Source organism: Mus musculus, chromosome 4 (assembly GCF_000001635.26).
Source record: "Mus musculus strain C57BL/6J chromosome 4, GRCm38.p6 C57BL/6J".
In the NCBI taxonomy this organism is placed as follows: Eukaryota; Metazoa; Chordata; class Mammalia; order Rodentia; family Muridae; genus Mus; species Mus musculus.
Genome location: NC_000070.6, coordinates 12,033,113 through 12,047,080, shown reverse-complemented (window position 1 = coordinate 12,047,080; position 13,968 = coordinate 12,033,113). Strand labels below are relative to the sequence as shown.

Here is a 13,968-nt window from a genome sequence, read left to right as displayed (position 1 = left end):
GTGGTTCGCACATGAACTGCATTTCAGAGCAATATAGTGCAACAGGAAAGCTCTTCCTCAGCAGGGAGAGAAGGAGGACATTAGAGTTAGAAGATCACCATTTCACTGTGACTAATAGATGGGTGAGAACAGGCTGCAGTCGTCAGTGTTACCAGGAATATTTTTGCAAAGGGAAAATGTTTTGAGTAGAATATGCCAGGAACTTCCTGGGACTCTTATAGTCTGACTGATTATATGGATTTTAACTTGAGGAAAATTCAGAATACAGTAGCTACTTAGAGTCAAAATTTTTACACAAGAAGGAAACATGTAAATGTTTGAGACTATTATGTAAGTTGGTTTATCTTTACTTGTTTTGGATCTAAAACAAGTGTGTGTCAATGGCGGACTCTATGTCAGGCTGACATAATCTGGACGCAGTGACTCCTTTTAGTAAGTTAAATATGAAGCAAGTTCTGAAGTAGGTGACCAGGTGTCACGGAGCCAGGATCTGATGGGGCCATGAGACTAGCAAGGCAGTGAGCTAGTGCAAAAAAGATGAGTTTGTGTTTGTCAGTGTGTAATCTTGTGAGAAGGCGACCTGTCCATAACTTTCACTGTTTGGTCTTTTCTTACAAACATTAAAGAACAGCAGGGTTATCACATGAAAACTAAGAATACCAAATATACAGTGGACTGGGTGGTTAAGTAGAGCAGAGTGGAGGAGGAGACGGGGGCTACAGGGAAGCTGGAATGAGAGTGGAGAGGACTGTGGTTGGATCAGGCCAGCGGGGAGCCTTGAGTAATAATCGTCTTTGTCTCAAGTATCAACAAGATTGCACTAGGTTAGTAAACCTTGTAGCACGTGGTACAAACTGAAGGAAAATGGTAGGCTCTTTTTTTTTTTTTTTTTTTTTTTAAAAGAAAGGCCGTTTGCAATCATTTCTGTCTTAATTTAAACCCTTTTTTTTTTTTTTTTCAGGAAAATTTGTGCAGCCAAAGAGGTTTGGTGCCCAACACGGATGGGCAGACGTTTCAGATTGCAGTTTCTAGTCAGATGAGACAACACTATGACAGGATTCATGAGACTTTAACAAGGGTTTGTATAAAGTATTGCTCACATGTGTTTTATCATACTTAAGGTCATTTCAATTCCAAAACAGAAGGCATGTTATGTTTATAATTTCTCTTTTGCATATCAGAGAAATGGCCCTGCCAGACTGCTGAGTTCGTCGGGGAGTACTTTTGAACAAAGCATCAAAGCATACCACGCAATGAATAAGTTCCTTGGCTCTTTCATTGACCACGTATGTATTCCGATGTCTGTGTGCAAGCCATGGTTGCCTGCTGATTCTGAAAAGTTAAATGGGAATTCAGTTATGTTTTCAGTCAGCCGTGTCAGAGAACTCCATGTTTTTGTTTTCTGTCACATTTAATACTTAGGAATATTTTTAAAAGCATTTATAGTCACTAACAAGTTATAGTTTAGACATAAAGTTAGATTATCTAAAAGAAAATTGTGATTTTAATGTGTTCATTAGCAAATGATGACTCCCTTATATATGTTCCATAAAATTCTATAGTAGAATTTTATACTATACTAGAATTTTATGTTACCAAAATGTTATTTCTCATTGAAATTCTTATACTATGATTGTATTTTTAAAAAGCATCATATAAATTAGTTTTCAGTGTATTTAGCCTTAAATTTAACATTTTTTTTTCTTTTTTTTTTTCTCCATTTTTTATTAGGTATTTAACTCATTTACATTTCCAATGCTATACCAAAAGTCCCCCATATCCACCCACCCCCACTCCCCTGCCCACCCACTCCCCCTTTTTGGCCCTGGAATTCCCCTGTACTGGGGCATATAAAGTTTGCAAGTCCAATGGGCCTCTCTTTCCAGTGATGGCCGACTAGGCCATCTTTTGATATATATGCAGCTAGAGTCAAGAGCTCCGGGGTACTGGTTAGCTCATAATATTGTTCCACCTATAGGGTTGCAGATCCCTTTAGCTCCTTGGCTACTTTCTCTAGCTCCTCCATTGGGAGCCCTATGATCCATCCATTAGCTGACTGTGAGCATCCACTTCTGTGTTTGCTGGGCCCCGGCATAGTCTCACAAGAGACAGCTACATCTGCGTCCTTTCAATAAAATCTTGCTAGTGTATGCAATGGTGTCAGCGTTTGGATGCTGATTATGGGGTGGATCCCTGGCTATGGCAGTCTCTACATGGTCCATCCTTTCATCTCAGCTCCAAACTCCGTCTCTGTAACTCTTTCCATGGGTGTTTTGTTCCCAAATCTAAGGAGGGGCATAGTGTCCACACTTCAGTCTTCATTCTCCTTGAGTTTCATGTGTTTAGCAAATTATATCTTATATCTTGGGTATCCTAGGTTTGGGGCTAATATCCACTTATCAGTGAATACATATTGTGTGAGTTTCTTTGTGAATGTGTTACCTCACTCAGGATGATGCCCTCCAGGTCCATCCATTTGGCTAGGAATTTCATAAATTCATTCTTTTTAATAGCTGAGTAGTACTCCATTGTGTAGATGTACCACATTTTCTGTATCCATTCCTCTGTTGAGGGGCATCTAGGTTCTTTCCAGCTTCTGGCTATTATAAATAAGGCTGCTATGAACATAGTGGAGCATGTGTCCTTCTTACCTGTTGGGGCATCTTCTGGATATATGCCCAGGAGAGGTATTGCTGGATCCTCCGGTAGTACTATGTCCAGTTTTCTGAGGAACCGCCAGACTGATTTCCAGAGTGGTTGTACAAGCCTGCACTCCCACCAACAATGGAGGAGTGTTCCTCTTTCTCCACATCCTCGCCAGCATCTGCTGTCACCTGAATTTTTGATCTTAGCCATTCTGACTGGTGTGAGGTGGAATCTCAGGGTTGTTTTGATTTGCATTTCCCTGATGATTAAGGATGTTGAACATTTTTTCAGGTGCTTCTCTGCCATTCGGCAAAGTTTCTGCAAGGCAAAAGACACCATCAATAAGACAAAAAGACCAACAACAGATTGGGAAAGGATCTTTACCTATCCTAAATCAGATAGGGGACTAATATCCAACATATATAAAGAACTCAAGAAGGTGGACTTCAGAAAATCAAATAACCCCATTAAAAAATGGGGCTCAGAACTGAACAAAGAATTCTCACCTGAGGAATACCGAATGGCAGAGAAGCACTTGAAAAAATGTTCAACATCCTTAATCATCAGGGAAATGCAAATCAAAACAAAATTTAACATTTTTAAGATTTAAAAATCTTAATTTTATATTAAATTAAAATCTTAAAATTTTTCAATCTTAAATTTAAGAATTTAAGATTTAAAACATTTCTAAAATAATTTTTAACATTTAAAAATTAATATTAATTTAAATTCTAGTGTAGTGATTCACTTTACACAAGTTTTTCTTTGAATATTATTCATTCCTCAGTTTATCTACTTCTAACTTTTCATTAATTAGGAAACATTTGTTTCATTACAGTTTTTTACATGACTGTCTTCTCAAACTAGGTTCATAAGGAAATGGATTACTTTATAAAAGATAAGTTGCTTCTTGAAAGAATCCTTGGGATGGAATTCATGGAGCCCATGGAGAAGAGCATCTTCTATAATGGTGATTCCCTATGTCCCTGCTGACCATGTCCCTGCTGAGCTTGGGGGAGGCGGGGACTGGTACTGATGTTTTTCACTGATTTTTTGTAATTTTATATAGAAACAACTGGGACTTAATTAAGTCAACCTGATGGAACTATATCTGTGTTCCATGTTATTTTGGTGTGTGTGTATATATATATATATATATATATATATATATATATATATACATATATATATATATATATGTGTGTGTGTGTGTGTGTGTATGTGTGTATACACACACACACACACACACACGAAAGCAAAGGGCCACATTCTGCAGTAGCCATATATCTCAAACAGATAGTAAAACAAATATATTAAATTCAGATTTTATTAGAATATTCATTTATTGACAGACTTATAAAATATCTAAAGAATACTACGTTTATCTTCCATATCTAGTTCATTTTTAGCCAAAGTCTTAAAAAATGACTTATGCTAGTACTAGGAATAATTTTTAAATATTTTATATATTTAATTTTTATGTCTATAGGTATTTTGCTTGATATATGTCAGTGTGCCGTGTATGTGCCTGGTACCTACCAGAGCCAGATGAGGACATTGGAGCCCCCAGTTACAAGACAGTTGTGAGCCACGTCAATGGGTGCTAGGAATCAAGCCCAGGTCTCTGAAAGAGCAACCAGTGCTCTTAGCTGTGGAGCCATCTTTCAAGCCCCATTTTAAAAGAGAATTTTTAACTCCTTCCATGAGTGTTTTGTTCCCAATTCTAAAAGAATTTGTTTTGTGAGTTTCTCTTTATATTATAGAAATAATATTTAATTTGCACCATCAGCTATATGTAAATTGATCCATGGAGGTATGAAATACTAAAATTACTTCATAAATGTGTCATTTCATTATTCTTAACCTGTGTTTTTAAAGGTAAAAAGATCTGTCTAATTTGAGAGTATCTTAGCAGCATTTGATTTTGGTGAGGACACATAGTGAAAGCCACTGCTAATGGAATGGCTACTGAAGTGTGTACACTGGTCCAGTGTAGAGGGTGGGTGAGTTACCATGGCAGCATGGCGCAGGCTGAGTTAAAGAGATGAGCCAGCCATTGGGAAGATAGTTTCAAAGACTTCTAGCCTTTAGTTTAAAACCCAACTCCACACTCACTATCTTTGTGAACTTCAAAATGTTGCTTAACCTTTCTGATCTTTTAAAGCCCCTTTCTCTGTAAAGTGTGACCTTTAGTAAGACCTTCTAAAGGTTTTATGGAATTATCACATGCAAAGAACTTAAAGCAGAGCCTGTTAGGGGTAGGTGCTGGGTTAGGGGTGTTAGGGTACACGTTAAGAGAGGGGGTTGGGTACACTGGGAGAGGGTGTTAGGGTACACTGGGAGACAGTGTTAGGGTACACTGGGAGACGGTGTTAGGGTACACTAGGAGAGGGTGTTAGGGTACACTGGGAGAGGGTGTTAGGGTACACTGGGAGAGGGTGTTAGGGTACACGTTAAGAAAGGGGGTTGGGTACACTGGGAGAGGGTGTTAGGGTACACTGGTACAGGGAGTTAGGGTACACTAGGAAAGGGTATTAGGGTACACTGGTAGAGGGAGTTAGGGTACACTAGGAAAGGGTATTAGGGTACACTGGGAGAGGGTGTTAGGGTACACTAAGAAATGGTCTTGAGTATACTAAGATAGGTTGTTGGGTTCAGTAGAAGAAGGTGTTAGGGTACACAGAGATAGTGTTAGGGTACTCTAGTAGAAGTTGTTAGGATACACTAGGAAAGGGTGTTTGGTACACATCACTACTACCACCATCACCCATGACTTTTTTAAAAGAGAAGAGTAGAAGACAAAAATTACCTAGATGTCTAGATGTAATTAGTAGTGATGCTTTTCCTTAATCAGGGTATGCAGGAGGAAGACAAGGTTTGAGAGAAAGGACAAAGATTGTGTTGCACCTGAAGATAATTTGAGACATGTAGGAAAAGGTGTCATTAAGGAAATGTAACACAGCAGCTCTTGGGAGGAAGGGTCAGTGCACATTTGGATTTTTTTGTTTATTTTCCATGGTAACAGGGTCTATAGCACTTACAAGGTATTTTTAAAAGGTGTTCAGATTGTCAAAAGAACAGAATTGCCGGGCGTGGTGGCACACACCTTTAATCCCAGCACTTGGGAGGCAGAGGCAGGCGGATTTCTGAGTTCGAGGCCAGCCTGGTCTACAAAGTGAGTTCCAGGACAGCCAGGGCTATGCAGAGAAACCCTGTCTCGAAGAACCAAAAAAAAAAAAAAAAGAACAGAATTGTGTGTTGAATGCAAAGAGGACAAAACTATAGATAACTGACACGGGAATTCTCAAATGCTGGTGCTATGACTTGGATTTTTATCTTTTGTTCTTTATCTTAGACACTATCTCTAAGATTATTTTAGCCTTTACTTCTACATGCAGAGGATGAATATTCGCTAACTTCTCTTTAAAGTCATTCTTAGCATATGCACACCATAGCAATTATCAACATTTGCTTTGATGTTAAAACTACTACTTTTGAGTTTTTGTGAGTGCTTTGACTGAATTTTAGACTGGCAATTTTAACACCTTTTACTTTAGTGTGAGCCATAACATACTTCATGTTTAATCTGCTGTCACCAGAGGGTAGCACAGACCTTTTCTGACACTGTTTGACACATCTTGCACATGTTTTTTGTAGATGAAGGCCATTCTTTCAGCAGTGTGCTGTATTATGGGAACGAGGCCACGCTCCTCATCTTTGATCTGTTGTTCTTCTGTGTTGTGGATTTGGCTTGCCAGGACTTTGTTTTAGCATCCTTCCTCACATACCTGCAACAAGAGGTAAATCTAGCAGCATATCTTGATTTCTTCTCAAGCAGAAATGTTAGAAGTGGGGGTATTTATTTTCTTAACAGAATGGTAAGAGTATCCACTTTCAGTAGGGTTTGGTGAATGTTTAGAATATAATTAACACTACCAAAGGAAAGAGGAGCCACTCAACAGACCCCAGTGCACTCTGTCCCTGGGGTCAATAAAATACACTAGGATCCAGTAGAAGGAAGAAGTGGCTTTGTCACCTAGGAAGATACTTAACTGCCACCAGTCTCCCACGTACTAAGTAAGAGTGAGCATGAATTTTCCTAAATCCCATTCAGATAGAAGATGCAAGCACTGGGGATGTGGTCCAGGGCTGTAGCCAATTGCACACAGCCTTACTGTGTGGACTATTTCAAGAAATGGCACCCAAACCCTCCTGTGCGAGGAATGCATGAGTTACTCCATGGTTTATTATGCCTGGATTTAGAATCATAGACAAATTCTGCCCTTACCAGGGAGATATTTTTGATCTTTCCATAGCTTCAGAAGTTACATTCCTTGTGTGTTTAAAAGCATATTCTTGTGAGCATGAGAAGTATATATTAATTCATAAAACATTTCCTAATATGTGTATTTTAAAATAATTGTATCTAATAATGAAAATATCTCATTCATGATATGAAGTGGTTGGGAAATTAGCTAGTTTAATTTAGATATTTTAAATTGATTTGCATATTTAATTTTCTTAATTGTTTTGCCTTTCCAGATTTTCCGATTTATCCGAAATACAGTAGGACAAAAGAATTTGGCAACCAAAACACTAGTGGATGAAAGATTTCTGATCTAATCTGTGAATACAGAACTTAAGGACTCAGTATAATATGGCCAAGACTTGATGTTGCTATATTTTTTAAAACTTGTAATACATATTATTCTCCCATTTTTTATCTACAGAAAGATTTATTTTTATAGCTTGTGAAATATGAAATATAGTAAAAACACTCTTTCCCCATTATATGTTGTATTTAATTTACTAAATAGTACATTAACACTGACCAGGAGGCAAACATACAAACAAACAAAAACAAACAAGCCCCTCCCAGCCCCACTTTCTGTGCTGTCCCGGGTCTTGACAGCAGGCTGAAACTTGCCATTGTTTCAGAACATGACCTGCCTGCTTTTCCTCACGGTGTCAAATCTATTTGATTCTAGGCTCAAAACTACAGTTCTGCTCCGTATTTTCATGTTTTATTTATATTCAAGGTTAAATAAATTTCAAAAGGTATTTTCAAATTTACTTAAAATTTTGGTTTGCGTTATTGATTACTCTAATAACTCAGGCTGTCTGTCACTGGTCCCCATTAGACACAGCAGGGTGTGGTACAAATCCAGTCCTTTATGTATCTGGTTTCTGTGTCATTTACATTTGTTAAACTGGGTGATACTTTTCACAACATAGGATTTTTTCCACACATTTTGATATTTTAAAGAGTACTCCTCCAAAGTGTTGCTTTTCAATTATAACTAAATATTAAAAATAATAGGCTGTAAATAGATTATCTTATGTTGACTACTTTATTGAAAGCAAACTTTGGCTTCATGAGTCAGTAGATTATTTTCTACTAAGGAAAAAAAATGGGTTCAAGATACGTTTAAAGTCCCTTCCGGTCTGGGCTGGTGCCCTGAGCAGACCCTGGGCTAAAACACCACAGCCAGTCCCACAGCACTCAGAGGAAGCTCTACTCCCAGGCACTCTAACACTCCCAGGATCATAGGGACCCAGGACTCAGGAACTCTGCCTGAACAGTAGCATGGGTTCCTTCCAGTCTGGGCTGGTACCCTGAGCAGCTCTTGGGTGCGAATGACATAGCCAGTCCTACAACACCCAGAGGAAGCTCCACTCCCAGGTGCTTTAACATGTCCAGGATCCCAGGAGCTTGGTCATACTAGCATCTCAGGGTCCCAGAGGCAGCTTGAGCTGTGACACACCCACAATCTCAGGATCATAGAATCACAGAGACAGCCGAACTCTCTGTTCTGACACAACCAGGATCACAGGAAGGACAGGCTTCATATAGCAAGGGCAAGTAGCACTAGAGATAATCAGATGGTGGGAGGCAAGTGTAAGAATATAAGCAACAGACACCAAGGTTACATGGCATGATCAGAACTCAGTTCGCCCACCATAGCAAGTCCTGGATACACCATCGCACTGGAAAAGCAAGATTCCGATCTAAAAATCACCTCTTATGATGATGATAGAGGACTTTAAGAAGGACAAAAACAACTCCCTTAAAGAAATACAGGAGAACACAGGTAAACAACCTGAAGCCCTTAAAGAGGAAATAAAAATCCCTTAAACAATTACAGGAAACACAACCAAACAGGAGAAGAAAATGAACAAAACCATCCAAGATCTAAAGATGGAAATAGAATCAATTTTTTTTAAATCACAAAGGGAGACAACTCTGGAGATAGAAAACCTAGGAAAGATTAGGAGTCATAGATGCGAGCATCACCAACAGAATACAAGAGATAGAAGAGAGAATCTCGGGTATAGAAGACACCATAGAAAACATTGACACAACAGTCAAAGAAAATGCAAAAAGCAAAAAGCTCCTAACCCAAAAAATCCAGGAAATCCAGGACACAATGAGAAGACCAAACCTAAGGATAATAGGTTTAGAAGAGAGTGAAGATTCCCAACTTAAAGGGCCAGTAAATACCTTCAACAAAATTATAGAAGAAAACTTCCCTAACCTAAAGAAAGAGATGTCCAGCTGGGCGTGGTGGTGCACACCTTTAATCCCAGCACTTGGGAGGCAGAGGCAGGCGGATTTCTGAGTTCGAGGCCAGCCTGGTCTACAGAGTTCCAGGACAGTCAGGGCTATACAGAGAAACCCTGTCTCAAAAAAACAAAAAAGGAAGGAAGGGAAGGGAAGGGAAGGGAAGGGAAGGGAAGGGAAGGGAAGGGAAGGGAAGGGAAGGGAAGGGAAGGGAAGGGAAGGGAAGGGAAGGGAAGGGAAGGGAAGGGAAGGGAAGGGAAGGGAAGGGAAGGGAAGGGAAGGGAAGGGAAGGGAAGGGAAGGGAAGGGAAGGGAAGGGAAGGGAAGGGAAGGGAAGGGAAGGGAAGGGAAGGGAAGGGAAGGGAAGGGAAGGGAAGGGAAGGGAAGGGAAGGGAAGGGAAAGGGAAGCAAAAAGGAAAGCAAAGGAAAAAGGAAAGGAAAGGAAGGGAGGGAGAAAGGAAGGAAGGAAGGAAGGAAGGAAGGAAGGAAGGAAGGAAGGAAGGAAGGAAGGAAGGAAAGAGATGCCCATAAACATACAAGAAGCCTACAGAACTCAAAATAAATTGAACCAGAAAAGAAATTCCTCCTGTCACATAATAATCAAAACAAAGAAAGAATATTAAAAGCAGTAAGGGGAAAAGGTCAAGTAAAATATAAAGGCAGAACTATGAGAATTACAGTAGACTTCTCCCCACCTTGCTTCTTGGTCATGGTGTTTCATTGTAGCAAAAGAGACCCTAACTAAGACACCCACTTTTTTAAGTCCTGTGCTCTGCTCTGGCACATGCTTTGTTTCCTTTTGTTTATTTCTGTAGCACCTTTAACACTTTCACCTATTTCCTAGCAGCCCTGGCTATATCTTCCACTTATACCACTTCACAATAAAACAAACCCTAGAGAGCTCTTTTAAACTTTTGTGTACTTTGTATCCTTCTCATCGGCAATCCCCTAAAATACTTGTATAAACAGCTTGCTGCCTTTGGAGAAAGCCAGCCTGGGGACCTCACAGGTCAAGATGACTTTTAACTCAGTGCTTTCAAACAGGAAGCTTGTGTCTGTTTCCTGTATGTAAATATTGACTGGCCTCATCTAAGGGGAAGTCCACATTATATAACAGGAAGTAGGAAGCAAGGCAGCTTAATGACCATGTGCCAGGTCTGCCAGAAACAGCTGGGAGTTCAAGTGAGAAATTATTCACTTACCAGGAAAATTGCTACATCTTTACCAGATATAGCATTCTTGGCTCACTACTTGGAGTTTCCCAAAGAGTAATTAATATACTAAGAATTTATATTACTATACAACAGGAGTGGGGGGCGAGGGTAGCTCAGTGGTAGAAGACTTGCCTAGTGTATTAATCTTAGTTCTCTAGAGGAACAGAACTTACAGAATGACTGTATCAGTAGCAGAAGTAATTTGAATAGAATAGACATACTGGTTTTGATTTATGTTTTTTCGTTATACTATGAAGTGTCAGCTCCTTATTCTTTCTTGCTAGGAGATCCTGCTCCTCCTAGAGCCAGTTCGTAGAACTAGAGAAATTAGGTAGGAGCATGACTGGGGTATATTATACAGACTAATTCACCCTAAGCCCCACTTCAGGAGGCATCATTCCGGGGCCAGGAAATGAGGAATCTCCGGTGGCTTAGAACCCTATTCATGTTATGCTGTCCTAAACCAATTGCCTGCCTTGCATTGCCTTTTCCTTAGAAATCCCAAATACAGCTGTGACTCCCTTCATGCCCCCATGGGTGCTTTCCCGTGTGTTCCTGCACTCTGCCTTCTGTTTCTAGAGCCTGATGGTAGAATACTCATGTGTTACCCAGCTGTCCATCACACAAAGGAACACAGGACAGTGTCAGGTTTGGGAAGATGAGGTTGAAAGAAAGGGTAAAAGATCCCTACATCATGTCTCATCTCAACCACATGTAGAGTTAGCCAAGCTAATTTTCCTGGCTGAATTGTATATGAACCACGCCTCCCAAAATCCCAGGTGTTGAAATCTTGGTTCTCAGTGATGCTAATGAGAGGTGACTGGACCATGCAAGTCTTGACTTCTCAATGGCTTTATCCATTAATGATTTCATAGGAGATGGGTTATTAGGAATTGGTTTTTATTGGGAGGGGTGCTTCTGCAGGGCCCTTAGCCTCCTGCCTCAGCTTCCTAGAGGCCTTGAGGTGAGCAGCTCCCTGCTGTTGCAAGCTCCTACCATGATGTTTTGCCCCATCAACCAAACAGTGATTCCAGCCATCTGTGAAATAACACCACTGAAAGCAAACTCAACCAATCAGTCCTTTGAGCTTTCTTGGGTATTTTTTTTTCATGGTGACTGAAACCAACACACCTCTCCTACCTTCAAATAAATGCAGTCAGCCCTCCAGAATCTGAGATCCAAAGATTTAGATATGTGCCAAATTTTCTTTTGTGTATCCAAACTGAACACGTGTAAACGGAAACACCTTTTCTCTCTTTCTTGTTTCCGAAACAATACAGTCTAACAACTATTTACATTTCACTTACACTGTAATAGGTATCATGTCACTTATGCAAGCTTGAAGTGTGTGGTGAGATCTGAATGGGTTGTATATAAGTTCTATGCATAAGTGCCTGGGAACATGGTCAGCCTTCTTAGTGAGCATGAGAGTGGAGAATAAAGCCAGAGGGTGCCACCAGGATGCCACCAAGATGGAAACAGTTTTAAAAGTTTACCATGCATTGTCAGCGCTGTTAGAACAGATGAGCTTTCATATTGTTTTCTCTACATGAAGTCATCGTAATCTGAAACTTTCCAACTGACCATTGTGAAGACTTCCCTGAAATTAACAGCAGGTGGCAGTGAAGAGCAGACTCAGCTTTTCAGGGTCTCAGCTTTTCTAAAAAAAATTAATAGAAACATGAGGAAGGTGTGTGCTTTCTGGATTACAGAAACTCAGAAACTGGCTGCCCTCTAGACCCCGGCTTTCCCATCTGTCAATCCTCACTTTACTGGCTCTCTCCTTATTTCGTCAGAGTGTTGGGCAGCTCAGCCAACCAGCACATTCTGTCCCTACTCTTTCTAACCCAGGTTTTGAATTAAACACTAATACTGTCATCTACTGAGGAAGAGAGTCACAGCATAAGTCTAGCCTCAGATCACAGAAAAGCACATTCTCTAATGCTTATAGAATCTCTTTCAACGCATTTTAATGCAATACCCACTTGCATTAAAAAGATTTAATTAGGCTATTATGGAGTATTATTATATTGAGTAATGCCCCTAAATCTTACTTTAATAATTCAATGTATATTTTAATGTTGCAACTTGAAACATCTACAAGGCAATATAATCCCAAAGATTATGAAGCATACCACATTTTCTTCGAGGGACAAGCCACAGTCAGAGATAGCAAGACCAACTAACACCAGAGATAACCAGATGGCAAGAGGCAAGAGCAAGAAAATAAGCAACAGAAACCAAGGCTACTTGGCATCATCAGAACCCAGTTCTCCCACCACAGTGAGCCTTGGATACCCCAACACACCAGAAAAGCAAGATTCTGACTTAAAGTCACATCTCATGATGATGATAGAAGACTTTAAGAAGAACATAAAAACTCCTTTAAAGAAATACAGGAGAACACAGGTTGAAGCCCTTAAAAATGGAACACAAACTTGGGTGCGAACTCAGCGAGCCCTACCACACCCAGGATCTTGAGATCCCTGGTGAGTGGAATGCAACATCTGTTCCAAAAAACCCCGAGGGTCTTGTGCCAGCAGGAACAGGGACAAAGGAAACCACCCAACCAGTGGCTGGGGTTCTTTCCTGGCAGCACCAGCCCTGAGCCATCTTGGGCGCGAACTCAGCAAGCACTAGCACACCCAGTATCTTGGGATCACTGAGACCAGTCCACACAGGAGAGCACGTGGGTGGCAGAAGCAACAGAGCTTCTTGGACAGGGTCCCTTCAGGCCTTCATCCTCAGTCAGGAGGCAGAGCTGAGACCCAGACCCCTGGGCACCTTCCTCACCAGAGGAGAGTCAGCCTCCAGGGAGGGCTCTGACCCCAGGACTCAGGAGATGGATCAGAGCTCCAGACTTCTGGACACCTTCCCTGCCAGAGGAGAGATTGCCTGCAGAGAGTGCTCTGATCACTGGGACTAAGGAGAGAGTTCGACTCCCAAGAGTGCTGACAGAGGCTAAAGAATCACAGGAGGAACAAGCTCCAGCCAGAGACAGCTAGAACATCTAACACCAGAGATTACCAGAGGGTGAAAAGGCAAACATAAGAATCTTACTAACAGAAACCAAGACCACTCGGCATCATCAGAACCCAGTATGCCCACCACAGCAAGTCCTGGATACCCCAAAACACACAAAAAGCAAGATTCAGATTTAAAATCGTATCTCAATCTCATGATGCTGGTAGAGGATTTTAAGAAGGACATTAATAACTCACTTAAAGAAATACAGGAGAACACTGCAAAACAGGTAGAAGTCCTTAAACAATTAAAGGAAAACACTGCTAAACAGGTAGAAGTCCTTAACGAGGAAACACAAAAATCCCTTAATGAATTACAGGAAAACACAACCAAATAGGTGATGGAATTGAACAAAAACCATCCAAAATCTAAAAATGGAAGTAGAAAAAATGAAGAAAACCCAAAGGGAGACAACTCTGGAGATAGAAACCCTAGGAAAGAAATCAGGAATCATAGATGCGAGCATCAGCAACAGAATACAACAGATGGAAGAGAGAATCTCAGGTGCAGAAGATTCCATAGA

The 13,968-nt window shown here is 40.5% G+C and overlaps 1 protein-coding gene across 7 annotated transcripts in view; it reads left to right on the top strand.

Moving 5' to 3' along the window:
* Window positions 1-7,726, top strand: part of Tmem67 (transmembrane protein 67) — a 50,666-nt gene extending 42,940 nt beyond the window's left edge. For 2 of the 7 annotated variants that reach the window (XR_001784156.1, NR_110955.1), the window contains 5 exons: window positions 962-1,078; window positions 1,182-1,286; window positions 3,514-3,616; window positions 6,304-6,446; window positions 7,189-7,726. Coding sequence is in view for 4 of the 7 variants with exons in the window: in NM_177861.5 (NP_808529.3) it covers window positions 962-1,078; window positions 1,182-1,286; window positions 3,514-3,616; window positions 6,304-6,446; window positions 7,189-7,269 (549 nt within the window). In the remaining 3 variants the exon portion in view is untranslated. The remainder of the gene's footprint in view (window positions 1-961; window positions 1,079-1,181; window positions 1,287-3,513; window positions 3,617-6,303; window positions 6,447-7,188) is intronic. The other 5 variants (NR_161254.1, NM_177861.5, XM_006538008.3 and 2 more) reach the window with 3 other exon arrangements.
* The last annotated feature ends 6,242 nt before the right edge of the window (window positions 7,727-13,968 follow it).